At 45.7% G+C, this 21,142-nt stretch overlaps 1 protein-coding gene across 1 annotated transcript in view; it reads right to left on the reverse strand.

The window, feature by feature from the left end:
• The window catches only part of plce1 (phospholipase C epsilon 1), a 278,074-nt gene that overhangs the window by 145,949 nt on the left and 110,983 nt on the right, over window positions 1-21,142 (reverse strand). The window contains exon 4 of the mRNA XM_033034737.1: window positions 2,757-2,902. Coding sequence (XP_032890628.1) covers window positions 2,757-2,902 — 146 coding nt within the window. The remainder of the gene's footprint in view (window positions 1-2,756; window positions 2,903-21,142) is intronic.

A 21,142-nucleotide genomic window follows, 5' to 3' on the forward strand; every position in this document is an offset into this window, starting at 1 on the left:
CGGATCGTCCGATCAGCTGAGAAGGTTATTGGCTGCAACCTTCTCTCCATCGACGAACTGTACACTGCAAGGGCCAGGAAGCGAGCGGGTAAGATCATCTCTGACCCCTCTCACCCTGGCCACAAATTCTTTGAATCACTTCCCTCTGGAAGGTGACTCTGGACTGTCAAAGCTGCCACAGCCACACATAAAAACAGCTTTTTTTCCACGAGCAGTAGCTCTACTCAATAACCAAAAATCTGTAGCCTCCTTTTGTTCTGGTATTTTATTTAATTCATATGATTAAACTATAATGTTTTATTCTGAATGTTTTATGTATCCTTCTTAATTGTTTACTGTGTGTCGGTGTTGTTACTTGCGAGTGGAGCACCAAGGCAAATTCCTTGTATGTGAACATGCTTGACCAATAAACTTAAACTTATTTATACTTAAGAGAAAAAAGCTCTTGGATAACTCTGATCTACACAGTGACATCTGCCTGAGTGGGAGGTTACTGACAAGGAGATCCTACCTTTCTACCTGGGCTGTGGATATAACGAGATTGCAAATGGATGACCTGCACGAGGGTCTATAATTACACTGAATTGGATGAACAATATGTGCAAGATGATATTGTCATTAAAATCTTCAAAAGTTGGAATTAGGAAACTCCAGTCCCTAGGATAGTGTCATCAGACTGGAAAATTGCTGTGGACAATTTCACACTCATGATACCCTTAACCTCTGCCCACTTGAGTATAGAAGTTGGGAGGTCATGTTGCAGTTGTATAAGATGTGGTGAGGCCGTATTTAGAGTATTGTGTTCAGTTCTGGGCACCATGTTATAGGAAAGATGTTGTCAAGCTGGAAAGGGTACAGAGAAGATTTATGAGGATGTTGCCAGGACTCGAGGATCTGAGCTATAGGGAGAGGTTGAGTAGGCTGGGACTCTATTCCTTGGAGCGCAGAAAGATGAGGGGTTATCTTATAGAGGTGTATAAAATCATGAGTGGAATAGATTGGGTAGATACACAGAGTCTCTTGCCCAGTGTAGATGAATCAAGGACCAGAACACATAGGCAATAGGGAAATGCTTTAATAGGAATCTGAGGGATAACTTTTTCACACATTATTGTGGTGGGTGTATGGAACAAGCTGCCAGAGGAGGCAGTTGAGGCTGGGACTATCCCAACGTTTAAGAAACAGTTAGACAGGTACATGGATAGGACAGGTTTGGAGGGATATGGACCAAATGCAAGCAGGTGGGACTGGTGTAGCTGGGACATGTTGGCCGGTGTGGGCAAGTTGGACTGAAGGGCTTGTTTCCACACTGTATCACTCCATAACTTTACAAATTTTCCATTGGAATCAGTGGACTACCAGTGCAGCATCATGTGTTTTGGTGTATAGCCACAGACCAAGGTCACCACTACACAAATAAAATTCACACACGCCTTCATTTTTGGTACAAAATTGGAATTGCATGTTCAATGTACATCCAAACCTTGAAGCTTCAACTTCAGACAAAGTTGTGCCACAGGGTTCATCTATACAAGGCATTATGTCCCATATTGGATGTTTGAAAATGATGTTAAGCATTATTTTTCATATTTTCAACATTGCTGGAACCCTCTAGATTGATAATACGATTCCTAAAATGGAGGTGAAATTCCTGGATAGATGCAAATTGCTGGAGTAACTCAGCGGGACAGGCAGCATCTCTGGAGAGAAGGAATAGGTGACATCTCGGGTCGAGACCCTTCTTCAGACTGAGAGTCAGGGGAAAGGGAAACAAGAAATATAGTACGTTATGTAGAGAGATATAGAACAAAAAGAATAAAATATATACAAAAAAGTAATGATGATATAGGATATAGGTCATTGTTAGTTATTTGCTAGGTAAGAACGAGAAGCTGGTGCGATTTGGGTTGGAGAGGGATGGAGAGAGAGGAAATGCAGGGGTGACTTGAAGTTACCCCTGAAGTATTTTGTTGGTTCACATGCTTGATCAATGGTGTTTTATCATTAATGTTTTATCATTATTAATGTTTAGTGTTTTCTGAGTCATTCGTAATTGTCACTGTAGGTCATGTTGTTACTTGTGGGCGGAGCACCAAGGCAAATTCCTTGTATGTGAATACTTGGCCAATAAACTTACTTACTTACTTAGAGAAATCAAAATTTCATACCTCTGGACTGTAAGCTGCCCAAGTGAAATATGAGATGCTGTTTCTCCAATTTATGTTTAACCTCATTCTGACAAAGGAGGAGGCATCGGACAGAAAGATCTGTGTATGAATGGTAAGGGGAATTAAAGTGTTTGGCAACCGGGAGATCAGGTAGGTCCAGGAGGACTGAGCGAAGGTGTTTCGCGGAAGTCTATATTTGGTCGGGCCGGTGTATGAGGGACCACTTCTTGAACAATGGATACAGTAGATATTCAGTAAATTCCTGTACTTGGTCTGTAAGAACTGTAGAACAGCTTCCTTCCTTATACATATGGAACACTTGAATGCAGTGAACATGTTTGGAAATGAAATCCACCATCATCCCAAACTGTTTATTTTAATGTAAAATTATTGCAATGTCTATCAATGCTTGATTCTTCCTTCAATTCATGCGAAACTAAAGCTGTTTTGACCTAACTTATCCAAAGTAATTCTTGAATAAGTGCCAAAAGATAAAGATCGTGATCAAAGTAGATTGTACTTAACATGGAAAAATGCATTCTAATCTAAACTTTGAACGTCTTCCAGTGAAGTAATAAATCACAATACCTGAGGCCTGCCAAGAATTCCATCACGGCGTTGTAATTACCCATGTTCCAGCAGCACTTGGCCACGTGGACCAAGTACGAGAACACTTCCCTCTTCTCTTCCATGGAGCCAGCAGTAAGGATCAGCCATGTAACCCAGGAGCTCACCTGAAAGAGGAGTTTTCATTCATTAAAAGCACGGAATTCCTAAACCGCGCCTTCCATTGAAACAATTACTAACTGTAATATTGATTACCGTATGTATAGAAACGCATCATTAAACAAATGCCTAGAAGTGGTGGATATGAAGATCCAAAAATGACTTCTCGAATGTGATCACCTAATGCTCTCACCAATTGAAACATGTCTCCAAGAACGCTGACCAACTTCAGCACATGCACCGCACAAACCATCCCATCGGGATGCATCATAACTTTGTTTGGCAACTGCTCTGCCCAAGACAGCAGGAAAATGTAGAGTTGTGGATGTAGCTCAATCCTTTGCACAGACCTGCTTCTACTCATCAACTCTATCTACACATCACGGTGCCCCAGGAAAGCAACCACTCATCTTCCCCTTTCTCCCATTGAGTAGAAGGCACAAAAGCCTGAAAGCACACACCACGAGATTCCGGAACAGCTTCTTCCACACTGTTTAGTTTCCTTTGGTTTAGTTTAGAGATACAGCGTAGAAACAAGCCCTTCGGCCCACCGAGTCCAGTGCTGACCGACTATCCCCACATATTAACACTATCCTACACATACTAGGGACAATTTACAATTATACCAAGCCAATTAACCTACAAACCTGTACTTCTTTGGAGTGTGGGAGGAAACCGGTGCACCCGGAGAAAACCCACGCGGTCACGGGGAGAACGTACAAACTCCGTACAGACAAGCACCCGTGGACAGGATCGAACCTGGGCCTCCAGTGCTGCAAGGCAGCGACTCTACCACTGCGCCACTGTGCTGCCCCATTATCTGACTACGAAACCATTGCCCCATAAACTCGGGCGTAGTCCCAATCCTCCAAATGACCTCATTGCAAACCTTGGTTTGATGGCTTGGTTGAAGTCGTAATTGTAGAATTTGACTGGACAACACAAAGCTTGGTATACATGACATTAATAAACCAATATCAATTGTTCCATTTCAATGAATACCATAAAAAATGCACAAAATCACAATCTTTGTTTATTGTTTGTGGACCTTGATATGTGGTAATTAGCAGCAGTGTACACTTGGAGAATAATTATCAAACCTTCAAATAATTCAATTGGTTTTGAGTTCAAGACATGAGAGCAACTTAAGTCCAAATTCATTCCCGTACTTTGCACCCTTCAACCGCATAACTTTATTTGCATCATCCATTATTGCGTCATCCACAATTAGCCAGAAGCCTACCAAGTCAGCAAGATCAATTTCATGGGCACTAACTAACGCACTCAAACGCTCATCTTCAACCGACTGGTCAAAGCTAATACAGTACCTAAACTGATTCAGCTGTATAAACAGCATTCAGGACAGTACAACATCAGCAGCCACTGTGCTGATTTAATGTCTATCTTCGGTTTAAACCAACATCTGCAGTTCCTTCCTACACACTCCATTCGGGCCAGTTGCCTTCCACAGATTCACTCTCAGGAAGGCTGATCTTATGTCTGTCACTATAACCGCTGGTGCAGGTGCAGACGAGACTGGTGGAATGAGTGACGTTCCTTAATAGACCTCCTGTCCTCACCTTCTACATCATGGTCTGGCTTGGCTCAGCGACCAAGCACGACACCTGGAGGTGTCCAGCAAATCATCCGATCAGCAGAGAAGGTTATTGGCTGCAACCTTCCCTCCATTGATGAACTGTACACTGCAAGGGCCAGGAAGCGAGCGGGCAAGATCATCTTTGACCCCTCTCACCCTGGCCACAAACTCTTTGATTCACCTCCCTCTGGAAGGCGACTCTGGACTGTCAAAGCTGCCACAGCCAGACATAAAAACAGTTTTTATCTACAAGTACTTGCTCTACTCAACAGCCAAAAATCTTTAGCCTCCCTTTGATCTGGTATTTTGTTGGTTCACATGCTTGATCAATGGTGTTTTATCATTAATGTTTTATTATTATTAATGTTTTGTGTTTTCTGAGTCACTCGTAACTGTCACTGTATGTCATGTTATTACTTGTGGGCGGAGCACCAAGGCAAATTCCTTGTATGTGAATACTTGGCCGATAAACTTACTTACTTACTTACAAAAAAGCGGACGTAGAATGCATTGAGTTCATCTGCCATTGCTTTGTAGCTCGTTATAGTGTGGAGGCCTAGCCACTGTCAACAGGTATTCGTGTAACTGCCTCACTACTCTAGCTTTGTCCAGAATTCCCTCTGGTCATCCTTAACGGCTCGGCAACGGTTGTAGATAGAGTTCCAGTGCCGCTCAGATCGCTTGCCTTGAAGGCTACAGATTTGGACTTCACCTGGGCGTGGACCTCACGGTTCATCCATGGTTTCCGTTTGGGGAATACACATGTTGCTTTCTTTTGTATACCGTGAGCTCCACACTTGCTGATGAAGTCTGTGACAGCAGTGGCATATTCATCTGTTATAATTGTATCTTGTACAAAGATATATTTAATAACACATCTTGTGTACAGTGCATTCAGAAAGTATTCAGATCCCTTCACTTTTTCCACATTTTGTTACGTTACAGCCTTATTCTAAAATGAATTAAATTCATTTTTTTTATCATCAATCTACACACAATACACATGATAAAAAAAATGAAAACAGGTGTTTAGAAATTTTTTCAAAGTAATGAAAAAGAAATTACTGAAATAACACATTTACATAAGTATTCAGACCCTTTAAGCCCCTGTCCCACTGTACGAGGTAATTCATGAGTTCTCCCGAGTTTTCCCCTGATTCGAACTCAGAGAATGTCCGTAGCGGGTCTGTAGGAGTTTGTGGATGTCTCGTAGCAGCTCGTAATGGTCAACTACGAGTAAAAAGTAACCATTTTTTTCATCGCGAGTATTTTTTTGCTCGTGGACATTTTTTACAGGGATGAAAAAACGTCATGAGTTTACCCGGTTTCCCGAGTACCCACCGTTAGCATTACGAGCCGCTACGTGATATCCACGAACTCCTACAGACCCGCTACGGACATTCTCCGAGTTTGAATCAGGGGAAAACCCGGGAGAACTCATGAATTACCTCGTACAGCGGGACAGGGGCTTTACTCAGAACTTTGTTGAGGCACCTTTGGCAGCGATTACAGCCTCAAGGTTTCTTAGGCATGACGCTACAAGCTTGGCACACCTGTATTTGGGTAATTTCTCCCATTCTTCTCTGCAGATCCTCTCAAGCTCTGTTAGGTTGGATGGGGAGCGTCGATGCACAGCTATTTTCAGGTCCCTCCAGAGATGTTCGATCGGGTTCAAGTCCGGGCTCTGGCTGGGCCACTCAAGGACATTCACAGACTTGTCATGAAGCCACGCCTGCATTGTCTTGCTGTGTGCTTAAGGTCGTTGTCCTGTTGGAAGGTGAACCTCCACTCCAGTCTGAGATCCAGAACGCTCTGGAGCAGGCTTTCATCAAGGATCTCTCTGTACTTTGCTCCATTCATCTTTCCCTCGATCCTGACTAGTCTCCCAGTTCCTGCCGCTGAAAAACGTCCCCACAGCATGATGCTGCCACCATCATGCTTCACCATAGGTATGGTATTGGCCAGGTTATGAGCGGTGCCTGGTTTCCTCCAGACGTAACACTTGGCATTCAGTCCAAAGAGTTCAATCTTGGTTTCATCAGACCAGATAATCTTGTTTAGGTGCCTTTTGGCAAACTCCAAGCGGGCTGTCATGTGCCTTTTACTGAGCAGTGGCTTCCGGCTGGCCACTCTACCATAAAGGCCTGATTGGTGGAGTGCTGCTGATATAGTTGTCCTTTTGGAAGTTCTCCCATCTCCACAGAGGAACTCTGGAGCTCTGTCAGAGTGACCATCGGGTTCTTGGTCACCTCCCTGACCAAGGCCCTTCTCCCCCGATTGCTCAGTTTGTCCGGGCGGCCAGCTCTATGAAGAGTCCTGGTGGTTCCAAAGTTCTTCCATTTAAGAATGACGGAGGCCACTGTGCTCTTCGGGACCTGCAATGCTGCAGAAATTATTTTATATCCTTCCCCAGATCTGTGTCTCGACACAATCCAGTCTCGGAGGTCAGCAGACAATTCCTTCGTCTTCATGGCTTGGTTTTTGCTCTGACGTGCACTGTCAACTGCGGGACCTTATATAGACAGGTGTGTGCCTTTCCAAATCATGTCCAATCAATTTAATTTACCACAGGTGGACTCCAATCAAGTTGTAGAAACATCTCAAGGATAATCAATGGAAACAGGATGCACCGAAGCTCAATGTTGAGTGTCATAGCGAAGGGTCTGAATACCTATGTAAATGTGATATTTCAGTTAAATCCTTTTAATTACTTTGCAAAAACACCTGTTTTCACTTTTTTATTATGGGGTATGTGTGTGTAGATGTATGATTAAAAAAAAAGAATTTTATCCATTTTAGAATAAGGCTGTAACTTAACAAAATGTGGAAAAAGCGAAGGGGTCTGAATACTTTCTGAATGCACTGTAACTGTAATGTAACTCCATTCATTACTCAACTCCCTGACTGATGAAGGCCAATGTGCCAAAAGTCTTCTCCACCACCCTATCTACATGCGGCGCCACTTGCGGTGAACGATGTCCTTGGACTCCCGGATCCCTCTGCTCTCCACCACTTACAGTGAATAGGTAGTCACGTTACAGGCCTTACTCAAGCTGGGGAAAGAGCTGTGGAAAATCATGGCCCTGGTGTCAATTATCTTATTTCCATTCATGGAAAATAACTGCATTTCGAACAAGAATGTGACCTAGAACTATGTTTCTTTGTGCAGAAATATAGAGACCACACTGACTAATTGAGAGATCAAGAACACCAGTATAAATTCTGATTCACAATAAAAACACCAAATATTGTTTATCTTAGTCACATCCTTAGCAGAGACGATAATTCAGTCTGCACTCTGAATCCTGAGGTATTGAGCTGGGAGGTCGTGCTGGAGTTATATAAATACTGGTTTGGCCACAACTGGAGGACCATATATAGCTATGGTCATCGCAATACAGGAAGGATCTGATGGCAGGGTATGGGGGTAGCTTTACAAGAACGCTGTCGAGACTATGGAACGTTGGCCATGAACAGAAACTAGTGAAGCTGCGGTCAATTTATTTGGAAGACAAGAGGTTTAGATGATATTAAACAATTGAGTGCAAATCCTAAAGGGCCTGTCCCACTTGCATGCGATTGCGTGCGTTTGGCGCGACCAAATGGAAGCGGAGTTCATGAGAAGTTCGCGCTAAGTTCGCTCGTGATGTCATTTGCATCATACTTACCAATCAGCTGGGCAGGAGGTGGGCCGACTGAATTTGGGTGTCGCACGGCGTCGGGTGGTGACGCCATCACGCAACGCCACACCGGGCGGTGACATCATCGCGCAACACCACGCGCTAGGCGTACGCCGTCAAGTCGCTGCGTACGCCATCAAGACGCTGCGTACGACCGCAATGCGCCTGCGTGCCGACAGGCCGTTGGCGCGCAAAGATTTCGGCCACTGCCAGAATTTCGGAGCCCCGCGTGATGTCGGGACCAGCCCCGCACAACACGGTGCCCGTACACCTCAAGTGACCACGAGGTCGCGTAATTTGCGAGCCAAGGTCGCATAGGTGAAGCACAGTGGAAGGACAAATGTTGCCACGTCTTCATTATTGATCCCTCCCGCAAAGATTCAAGGCCACAGGTGAAAAGAGTGGGAGAGGTGAGAAATGTTGATTTTCATTTAAAGTGATGGGTTTCTGGAACTCACTTCCTGAAAGGGTGGTCAAGGCAAAACCATGATACTCACAAGAACTTGGTTGAGAATTTGTTGCTCCATAGCATCAGGACTACAAATCAGAAGCTGGGATTAGTCCAGATATTTTTTGGCTCACATACAGATTGTTAACCTTTTGTCCCATAGATTTCTGTAATAGCTAATTAAAGAGCTAGCCTGACATCTACTGAAGTGAAAGAGAAGGAATAAAATGCATATAAATATCCAATTATAGGCAAAATGAAGAACCCACATGGAAAAAAATTATATATCATAAGGTCATAAGTGATAGGAGCAGAATTAGGCCATTCAGCCCATCAAGTCTACTCCGGCATTCAATCATGGCTGATCTATCTCTCCCGCCGAACCTCATTCTTCTGCCTTCTCCTTATAACCCCTGACACCCGTACTAACCAAGAATCTATCCATCTCTGCGTTAAATATATCCATTGACTTGGCCTCCACTGCCTTCTGTGGCAAAAAATTCCACAGATTCACCACCCTCGGACCAAAGAAATTCCTCCTCATCTGTTTTCTAAATGAACGTCCTTTAATTCTGAGGCTATGACCTCTAGTCCTAGACTCTCTCACTAGTGGAAACATCCTCTCCACATCCACTCTATCCAAGCCTTTCACTATTTGGTAAGTTTCAATGAGGGACCCCTCATCCTTTAATTAGCATGATGCCATGGATATATGTGTAAGAAGGAACCGCAGATGCTGGTTTACACCGAAGAGAGACACAAAATGCTGGAGTAACTCAGTGGGACAGGCAGCATCTCTGGATGGAAGGAATGGGTGACGTTTCTGGTTGAGACCCTTCTTCAGACTGAGAGGCAGGGGAGAGGGAGACACAGAGATAAAGATGGGTAAAGTGTGTGAAAGTGAGACATCAAAAGAGATGGAGAACAAGGAAAATGTAGACTGGAGCATTGTTAGCTAGGAGAAAAGCTAACAGAGATAAAATGTAATCGGGGGCAGTCAAACTGGTCGGAGTACTGGCAAGGGGGAGGGATGGAGAGGGAAGGAAAGCAAGCGTTACGAAGTTAGAGAGGTCAACATTCATACCGCTGGGGTGTAAGCCGTGGATATATCCTGTGGGAGGTCAGGCAAGATAAACCTTATCCACATGTGGAAGCGAGGTGTCAAACACACCAAGATTCAAGTTCCTTCTGCAGTTGTACAGAGCCCTAGTGAGACCACACCTGGAGTATTGTGTGCAGTTTTGGTCCCCTAATTTGAGGAAGGACATTCTTGCTATTGAGGGAGTGCAGCGTAGGTTCACAAGGTTAATTCCCGGGCTGGCGGGACTGTCATATGCTGAGAGAATGGAGCAGCTGGGCTTGTACACTCTGGAGTTTAGAAGGATGAGAGGATATCTTTGAAACATATAAGATTGTTAAGGGCTTGGGCACACTGGAGGCAGGAAACATGTTCCCGATGTTGGGGGAATCCAGAACCAGGGGCCACAGTTTAAGAATAAGGAGTAAGCCATTTAGAACGGAGATGAGGAAACATTTTTTTGCACAGAGAGTGGTGAGTCTGGAATTCTCTTGCCTCAGAGGGTGGGGGAGGCAGGTTCTCTGGATGCTTTCAAGGGAGAGCTAGAAAGGGCTCTTAAAAATAGCGGAGTCAGGGGATATGGGGAGAAGGCAGGAACGGGGTATTGATTGGGGATGATCAGCCATGATCACATTGAATGGCGGTGCTGGCTCGAAGGGCCAAATGGCCTATTTCTGCACCTATTGTCTATTGTCTATTGTCTATTATCTATTTATTGTCATGTGTCCCAGATAGGACAATGAAATTCTTGCTTTGCTTCAGCACAACAGAATATAGTAGGCATGAATACAGAACAGATCAGTGTGTCCATATACCATTATATAAATATATACACACATGAATAAATAAAACAGATAACGTGCGAATAAACAGATAATGGTCTATTAATGTTCAGAGTTTTGTTTGAGTTGAGTTTAATAGCCTGATGGATGTGGGGAAGTAGCTATTCCTGGACCTAGATGTTGCAGTCTTCAGGCTCCTGTACTTTCTACCTGAAGGTAGCGGGGAGATGAGTGTGTGGCCAGGATGGTGTGGGTCCTTGGTGATGCTGCCAGCCTTTTTGAGGCAGCGACTGCGATAGATCCCCTCGATGGTAGGGAGGTCAGAGCCGATGATGGACTGGGCAGTGCTTACTACTTTTTGTAATCTTTTCCGCTCCTGGGCGCTCAAGTTGCCGAACCAAGCCACGATGCAACCGATCAGCATGCTCTCTACTGTGCACCTGTAGAAGTTCGAGAGAGTCCTCCTTTACATGCCGAATCTCTGTAAGCTTCTCAGGAAGTAGAGTCGCTGATGTGCTTTCTTTATGTTTGCATCAGTGATCAGGCAACTGAGGCAAGCTGATCAACTGAACGCACCATCATCTCCCACCAATGACCACGGCAAGCAACCTACATGAAGGGTTTGGCGTCACGTTAAACTGCTCCAGGTCCTGAGCTGCAAACAGCTGAGGTTGACAGATGTCTTTTCTAAGGGTGAATATATAAAGAAGGGTAGCAGGCACCACGTCTCGTGTCAATGAAATGTATCAAGTTGGCATCCGTTCAGTCTAACCAGTCAGACAAATACTACACCACAGGATCAGATGTGTGACTCCAATGGTCCTGTGCTCAGATATATATCCCAGACTATCAGCTTACACGACTGGGTAACTGAACAAACATATAATCAAGTTTTATAAAGCACGGTCAAAGGCAGCACAAGAAAACGTTTTAACCAAATAGCAAATTTCTGCTATGATGTAGGCTGCATTATTTTGATTTTGGGTCAAAAACTGTGATCTCCGTGTCAGGCCATTTACAGTCAAACCAGAACTGCTTTCATTGAACACAACTGTGGGCAAGAAGAGACTGTTGGCACAGATTGGATTTCAAGCTGGTTTGTCAAGGTGGGATGGGGCAGTAACACAGGGCACTCACTCACCTCAGCAACTTAACATGTGCTCTGATCTGAAAAATGATAACTCCCTCTCCACCATTATTGCCTGGCCTGGTGAGGAACTACAGAATAGTCTACTTTTATCACGGTTTACAAATTCATCGCAGGAGACTCGTGGAGCGACTCACTCCAGGAAACTTATGAAGGAAACTGAAACAGTGTTGGGCTAGTCTGCCCCTCAAGCCTACTCCATAGTTCACTAAGATTATAACTGATCCAAGCTTGGCCTTAATACCACACCCCACCCTCTCCCCCCACATTCCTTGACACCACTTGGGGCGGCACGGTGGCGCTGCGGTAGAGTTACAGCGGTAGTGATGTCAAAGTTACAGCACCAGAGACCCAGATTCGATCCTGACTACGGGTTCTGTCTGTATAGACTTTGTACGTTCTCCCCGTGACCTGCGTGGGTATTTTCCAGGTGCTCCGGTTTGCTCCCACACTCTAGAGATGTATGGGTTTGTAGGTTAATTGGTTTCGGTAACAAAGATTATAAATTGTCGCTAGTGTGTGTAGGATAGTGTTACTGTGTGGGGATCGCTGATCAGTATGGACTTGATGAGCCAAAGGGTCTGTTTCCGTGTTGTATCTCTAAACTAAACCATTCCCTTGTATCTTTATGCCTGCCTATATCCAACTTGAAAATATTCAGTGATATAATTTGCCCAATTTTCTAGTGTTGAGAATTCGAAAATTTGTCATGAAATTTGTTGAACTGAATGAAAGATACAGCATGGTAGCAGGTACATTGGCCCATCGAGTCCACGTGGATGATTGATCACTCATTCACAACAGTTATAAGTTGTTCTATGTTCTCATCATCTCTCTACACCACTACGAGGCCAGTTTACAAGCGCGAGCTCCACACAGACATAGCACCCGAGGTCAGGTTCAAACCAGGGTCTCAATGCCCAGAAATGGGTGGAACATAGGCCCAGCGGTGGAGGTACAACCTTAAGGGTCTGTCCCACTTGGGCGTCATTTGCGCATCATTTACGCATCATTATTTACGTGTCACGGCGCACGACGCGCGCATGGTGCATGGTGGCGTAGGCAGTGACGGGCAGTCGCGTGCGGTGCCCCAGGATTTTGGGATTCACAAAATCTTCGCGCGCCACCTGCGTGAAGCGCAAATGACGCCCAAGTGGGACAGGCCCTTTACAGTGCCAGAGACCCGGGTTCCATTCTGTATGGAGTTTGTACATTCTTTCTGTGACCACGTGGGTTTCCTACGGCTGCTCCGATTTCCTTCCACATTCCAAAGGCGTACAGGTTTGTAGGTTAATTGCTTTCTGTAACTTGCCCCTAGTGTGTAGGATAGAACTAGTGTATGGGTGATCGCTGGTGGGTGCGGTCGGTTGGTGGGCCGCAAGGGCTGTTTCCATGTTGTATCTCTAAACTAAAGTAAGCTAAACTCTGGCGCTATTCGGCAGCGGTTCTATCACTGTGCCACACCATCTCTGTCTGAAATGCGGGAACCACTATTCTGAAACATTGGTCCCTGGATTTAACCACAATGGACACACACTCCTCTTCAGAATTTTATCCATTTCAGTAAGATCTAAGGTCTAACGGGTGGCTGCCTTACAGCGCCAGAGACCCGGTATCGATCGAGACACAGGTGCTGTCTGAATGGAGTTTGTACGTTGTCCCCATGACTTGCGTGGGTTTTCTCCAAGATCTTTGGGTTCCTCCCACACTCCAAAGACGTGCAGGTTTGTAGGTTAATTGGCTTGGTAAATGTAAAAATTGTCCCTAGTGGGTGTAGGATGGTGTTTAATTGTGATTTGTATATGACCCTCCTAACTTCCTGGTGGACTCTTCGAGATTAATGACCACGAGATACAAGGCACATCAGGCATGTCGAATGGCAAGAGCTGCCCAGTCCAGTCCAGTCATATGAGATTGTGTGTAATAAACGGATTTAGTTTAGTTTAGAAAGACAGCATGGAAACGGGTTCATCGGCCCACCAAGCCCAAGCCAACCATTGCTCACCCATTCACACCCATTCTTTGTTATCCCACTTTCTTACCCACGTCTAACACCCTTGGGGCAATTTACAGAGGTCAATTAACCTAAAAACCCGCACATCTTTGGGAGTGGGAGGAAACTGATCCACCCAGAGGAAACGCACACAATCACGGGGAGAACGTGCAAGCTCCACACAGACAGCAGCTGAGGTCAGGTTCAACCAGAGTCTCTGGCACCATGAGGCAACAGCTCTACCCACAGCGCCACTGTGCCGCCCCATTCGTTTCACGCTGCAGAGTTCAAATGTTTAATGACCGACATTCTCTGCATTACTGGAAGTTCTGCATTACTGGAAGTAATCCATCCTCTCTGTACACAGAGCCAGAACACTTACTTACTGAAGTGACCACTGGTGCCACAAAGTACATTCTTACAAACAGACATCACAGAGTAGACTATAGAGACTGAGCACAGCAGCTAAACAAGATCATGAACAAGTCGCGGGTAGCGACAAGTCTACAAAGCCACATGCCAATAATCCCACCTCACATTTCATGCCCAATTAGGTTATAAGCAGAAATGCAAAAGAAAACTGTAAAGAAAAAGAGCAAAGTCAAAACCAATTAAAACCAAGCAGGACACACTTGAAGCACTCACAGTCAAAATTAAAATCAAGCAAATGCAGTCCAAAATGAACAGATTGACATATTAAAATCCAACGCCATTCCCAGTGTAATGCTCAAATAACCGAGTGATGCAGAATATGAAGGGAGGTCAGTCCAAGTGTTGAAAATAGGCCACAGACTTAAAACAACATCCTGGTAACGATGAGGCAATTTTCATTAGTATTGAAATAAATTGCTGTTCCCTGCAATCCTGGCATTTATGACTCCTGTAGTCAAGGATTAAACCACCAAAAATGCAGAAATTATATTCATCTTTGGTACATAAGTCAGCTTCTAAGGCAGCATTTCAACCTGGACAACCATTGTAGCCTCAGTGTTGGTCTTTGATGAATTCAGGCATATTTCCACTCCGCCATCACACACGCAGACTGATAATCAACAAGCTGTATTCAAACCCTCCAACCTCATGCCTTTCCTTTGGCCACATTTGCACTCTCACTTATTTTCGTGTTCTTATTCTAGGTCTGCACAAAACTTGAGGGTCTGAGTTTACAACAGAAGTCTTTAATGTTTCACTCAATGCTGGCAGCAAGACTAGTCACAATGGCTGCCCGCATACTGTCCACAGACAGGATAAACTATATACAAACACTCCCTTTGTCCTGAGCAGTGCCACCTGCTGCACAGGAGGAGCAACGGGTACTCCCAACCCACACGGTCCACCAAACATCACACTTATTTGAACACAAGAGGCCATTTGGCCCAAGGAGAGACTGTACCTTCAAAGCCACCTCCTCTAGTATTTGCATTTCTGCCCTAAGATAAAGACTCCTGTCCACACTATCATCATTCATCACCACTATCCAGGTCATCCTCAGCCTCTAATGATCAAGAGAAACATCCAAGTTGCCCATCCTCTCCAAAGCCTCCACATCCTTCCTCTAATAGGGGTGACCAGAAATCAGCACTGCTCCATGTTGCCTAACAGGTTTTTATGCAAATGCAACATGACCTCACTGACTTTTATACTCGGTGGCTCAACTTATGAAGGCAAGCATGACATAGCAACATAGAAATTAGGTGCAGGAGTAGGCCATTCGGCCCTTCGAGCCTGCACCGCCATTCAATATGATCATGGCTGATCATCCAACTCAGTATCCCGTACCTGCCTTCTCTCCATACCCTCTGATCCCCTTAGCCACAAGGGCCACATCTAACTCCCTGACATATGCTATCCACTTGCATTGCAACTTACAGGAGCTATACAATACGATACGATAATACTTTATTGTCAGAGCGAGTCTGAAATTTGTTTTGCATCACAGAAGCTCCATTTTACAGCATCACAAAAAAGACAAGAGGGGCGAAAGAAGACACGCATCAAGATATCAAAAGACAGGATCCCAAAATACCCACATTCGACAAGACATTACAATAACAGAAGACCACATTTATGGCCCGTCAGCGTACGTTTGATCTGGGATTTTACCTTCGGAGTCACGTGAGTGACTACGTGAAGAACCCGTCCAGCACGCATGCGCGACATGAGCATTCACGCAGTGCAACAGCGACGAACGGGAGTACAGGCGCTCCCGCTACAGCTTAAAAAAAGACGGACCGTCAGGTAAGTTTATTCTGAGGTCATTTTTTCCAAAAAGAAGTTGCTTTGTTTTGTCTCACCAAGAATATGAGCAAAACAAGGCAAGCCAAGAAGTCCGGCCCCCGTGCTCCAACAGAGGAGCGTTCCATCAGTGGGGGGCAAGAGGCGGTAGGACCGCAAACCCTGCGGTCCGCCATCCCCGACACCGAGCCGAGCCCAGTCCCGCCAGCGCAGCCTGAGCAGCGGCTGGATCTAAATAAGCACGGAAGACCAACCGGCGGGTGGTATCCGACTCCTCGGACAGGGACGTCTCACCGCCCGTGCGGGGCAGAGACAGCCGCCTGAGCTGCATGGAGCGGCTCGTGGAGCAAATGCTCCAGCGAGACTTGCTTCGGGAGCTGGAGCAGTCTCGCAAAGAGAGTTCAGGCACTCCTACCACAATGCCTCACAACGCACTGGCCATCGCTTCCCCCTCAACCGAGGCAGCGTTGGCGACCAGGGCTGGGCTGGTCGAGAGGGGTCACTGGCCGAAGATGTCGGGAGTATGCGTTGGGTACAGGACCAGGAAGAGCTGCTGGGTGTGGTCAACCGCTACATGGCGCTCCACGAGCAGGACGGCCATTAGAGCCAAAACTGGTGGCCAGCATTAATTACCTGTCCTTCAAGCCCCTACAAGAGCAGGTAATTAATGAGGCCCTAGAGCTGTATTTGGCCCCAGAGAATTGCGCCTCGCTCAACGTGCCGGCCGTCAATAGCCAAATCTGGGGGCACGTTGGGCCAAATATCCGCAACCAAGAACTAAAACTACAGCGGATCCTCAGGCTCCTGATGTCAGCCATCACTTCCTATGCTCGTTCCGTGGATGGGGTGGAAATGACCACGAATCAGCAGGATACACTTGCACTGCTGTGCAATACCCAATTCGAAATCAACAACCTCCGTAAGGAGATAATAAGACCTGCACTCAACCCGAAATTCGCGGGTTTGTGCAAAACGCCGGCCACAGAGCCACAAATCCTGCTCTTCGGCAAGGACCTCTCCAAAAAAGTAAAGGACATGGAGGAGGAGTCCAAAACATTTGGCCTCATGAGGGCAGGCCCTGGGACGAGCAAAGCCACAAAACCCAAGCGGCAGTACAATACAATACATACAATACAATTCAATACAATTCAATTATTGTCATTTGGACCCCTTGAGGTCCAAAACGAATGCCGTTTCTGCAGCCATACATTACAAACAAATAGACCCAAGACACAACATAATTTACATAAACATCCATCACATTGCTGTGATGGAAGGCCAAAAAAACTTTCTCTCCACTGCACTCTTCCCCCCCCCCGATGTCAGAGTCAAAGTCAAAGCCCCCGGCGGGCGATGGCGAATTGTCCCGCAGCCATTAAAGCCACGCCGGGTGATGCAATGCCGCAGCACCGGTCTTGGTGTTAGAGCCCCCGGCGCGCGCTCGCAGTCCCGCAGCCATTCCAAAGCCGCGCTGGGCTGTGCTGTAAGGCCCCGCTCCAGGAGCTCTTCAACCCCTGCAACTCTCGGGCGGGAGAAGTCCGCCGTTGCGGAAGCACCGAAAAGCGGTCTCCCTCCAGGGACCCGCGGTCTCCACGGTGCCGCCCGCCGAAACCCAGCAGTTGCAGCCACCGAAGTCCTATCTCCGGGTGTCGGGTCGCAGCGCAGCGTCCACCACAGCTCCACCCGCTCTGGACTCCGGACAGCTCCGCGACGGTGAGGTGAGTACAGGTCTTCCTGTGGAGGCCGCTCCTCGTTGCAGCCCCAACGACAACGGAGACCCGACAAAGAAAAGTCGGGTCTCCGTGCAGGGAGAGATTTAAAAGTTACCCCCTCCCCCCCACACCACCCCCACCCCCCCCACACTCATACCCCAACAAAAAATAAACAAAAACTACATAAAAACATAGACATAAAATAATAAACGCAGACGGACTGCAGAGGCCGCTGCTGACGAAAGTCGCGCCGCCCACCGATTTTCTTAATATTGCCAAGGCTGTTTTTAGTATCTTGGTGAATAATCTTGGGGCTGATGTTAACCCATAAGGAACCCATAAGACCCACGCGTCCACCAGTCGACGTCAACCTATGGGACTGGTGAAAGCTCGGGGTCCGCACATTACCACCGGAAGCCTTTTTAGGCCAGGGCCCATGGAAATGCGCCACCCCCAACCAGCAACACAAACATACAACACATCAGACAACACATCGTCCGACAAAGAAACAGAAGAAAACACCCGTAACCATGGAGGTAGGTGGGTCTGGTTCCTACCAGCATATAAAAAGTGGGGGTTCTATACTAACAGGTGGGAGATTACACCTGTTTGTGCAAGCATGGAGGTCTATCACGAATGACAAATATATACTCAACAGCATTCGGGATACAAAATAGAATTTACTCAGAAAACATGCCACCAGTTCAGCATACACCCTAAAGGGTCTTTTCCCTATCAGTTAAAGAAAACGAGAGGGACAAGCTGAACTGGTGAGGGTAATTACAAAGGGCATAATTGAAAAAAACAAACATGAACCCTTGGAATTGTCTCAATATGTTCACTAAAACTAAAAAGATGGTGGATGTCGCATTATATCATTGACTTAACTTCACTAAATATGTTTGTTAAGTATATACATTTCAAAATGGAAACGTTTGTAACTGCCAAACAACTGATTTCCAAAGGATACTTCATGGCAAGCATCGACTTAAAGATGCTTACTATTCAGTACCCATTCAAAAGGATCATCGCAGATACCTGAAATTTACCTGGATGGGGCAACGATGGCAGTTTAAAGCGTTGCCTTATGGGTTAACATCAGCCCCAAGATTATTCACCAAGATACTAAAACCAGCCTTGGCAATATTAAGAAACAGAAACATATTGTCATGGCATATCTTGATGATATCTTAATAGTAGGCAAAACCTTGGAATTGGCTATATCAGCTGTATCAGCTACCAAACTATTATTTGAAACCTTGGGATTTGTCTTACATCCAGATAAATCTAAGTTGACGCCATCCACAACCATGGACTATCTGGGATTCACAATTAACTCAGTCCACATGTCTGTAACTTTGCCAAAAGACCAAGCAGCAGAATTGGCACAAACATGTAACAATTAATGGTCAATGATCGACCAATCATTCGACAAGTGGCGAGAGTAATTGGAAAGATGGTAGCAGCATTTCCAGCTACACAATTTGGACCTCTGCACTATCAAAACTTACAAAGAGCAAAAGTGCAAGCATTAAAACGACATGCAGGTCACTTTGACCGAGTCATGAAATTACCCACTGAAGCAATATCAGAGTTACAATGGTGGGTAGGGAACATTGGCATAGTTCCAGCCCTATCATCATCATTAGCCCTACGTTAATTTTCAAACCGATGCCCGTGCTCAAGGCTGGGGCGCAACTAATTCCTATCCAGCACAGTGGTAGATGGACTAACCTAGAGTCATCGTTACTACTTACACTGGGCATAAATTATCTGGAAATGTTCTGTGCATTTTATGGGATTAAAAGCATATTCAACAAATATGCATCACTTGCATGTTCGGTTACAAAATAGACAATACTACGGTGGTGGCCTATATTAACCATATGGGCGGCATAAAATCGATATCATATGAAAATTGGGTCACACAATCTGGCAATGGTGTGTCGACAGACATATTTGGCTATCAGCAACTTACCTACCAGGTAAGCTAAATACAGTGGCAGACACCAGGTCACACAAATTCAATGATAACACCAAATGGATGTTAAATCCCAAAGTATTTGCTAAAATTACCAAGCAATATGGCACGCCAGATATCGATCTATTTGCATCCACTAAATCACCAGGTTCCTATGTATGTCGCTTGGGAACCAGACCCTGAGGCAGCAGCATTAGATGCGTTTGCGCTGAACTGGGGGAAATTCTTCTTTTATGCATTTCCTCCCTCTGCCTCATCAGTCGGGTACTACGCAAAATACAAATGGACTCTGCTTCAGGTATTTTGATAGTACCCGACTGGCCTACACAGCCATGGTTCCCAGTGGTCCTTGACATGGTCATCGAGACCCAATGACTTTCCCCAGTAGCCCAGAATTGCTAACTTACCCAGTATCTGGCATAAGCAACCCACGCCACGATATAATTAAACTCCTGGTTTGCAGATGTTGAAAGGCCTCTGCTGGGCCTGGGATTGTCAGAAACACCATCAACCCATGACAGCATCCCACCGTGTATCCACAGGAAACAATACTTATCAAGTATCAAGAAGTGGGAAAAACATGTTCGGACACAGGAACCACATACTCAACTACACTGTAACCAATGTACTGGAGTTCCTGGCAGCCTTAACCACAATGGAGGACTCAGCTACAGCGCCATTAATACAGCCAGAAGTGCTCTGTCAGCCTATGTAATATTCAGGCACCAGGACAACGGTCATGGGATCCCACCCGCTGGTGATCAAGCTCATGAGAAGGATATTTAACTCCAATCCCCCCGACCTAGGTACACCCAAATCTGGGCTGTCAGGGTGGTCCTGACATACCTTAGGGGATGGTCACCAGCCAGGTCCCTCACCCTGGAACAATTAACTCTGAAGACGGTCATGCGCTGGTGCACTAGTGTCAGCTCAAAGAGTCCAGTCACTTCACCTATTACGATTGGACAACATGGTTGTAACACCAGACCATGTCTCATTTACTAACCGAGGCTGGTCAAACAGAGCAGGCCAGGAACATCAAACCCAGTCATGGAATTCCGAGCTTACCCACCAGAACCACGGTTATTTGCCATGACCCACTTACTGAACTATATTGACACAACTAGAATCCCTCGAGGGAGAGAAAAAGCCTTATGGGCCAGCCACAAGAACCTCATGGTCGGGTGACGAGCCAAACCATTTCAAATGGCTCAAGCAGGTGCTGAAAGCCGCTGGTGTAAATACTAACGTGTATAAATCTCACTCCACCAGGGCAGCGTCCACGTCGGCGGCTAAGAGAATGGACGTGCCAATAGACCACATCCTGGCTACGCGGGGTGGTCTGGGGAAGACGTTTCAAACTTTTTATAATAAGCCTTGGCAGAACCTGCATCATTTGCAGAAAAAATATTAGAGTCTGCAAATATATAATTTAAGCCCGGGGGAGCAATTTGTTTTTTTTGTATTGTTTAATAACACCATTATTTTTTTACAAACAATTCATGGTTGATTATGATAACATACTTCCTCCCTCGAACGTCTTCGGCAGTGAGTGAAGTATGAACGTTACAAACGGTTTGAAAATCACAGAGCTT

This window comes from Amblyraja radiata, chromosome 15, assembly GCF_010909765.2.
Source record: "Amblyraja radiata isolate CabotCenter1 chromosome 15, sAmbRad1.1.pri, whole genome shotgun sequence".
Classification (NCBI taxonomy): Eukaryota; Metazoa; Chordata; class Chondrichthyes; order Rajiformes; family Rajidae; genus Amblyraja; species Amblyraja radiata.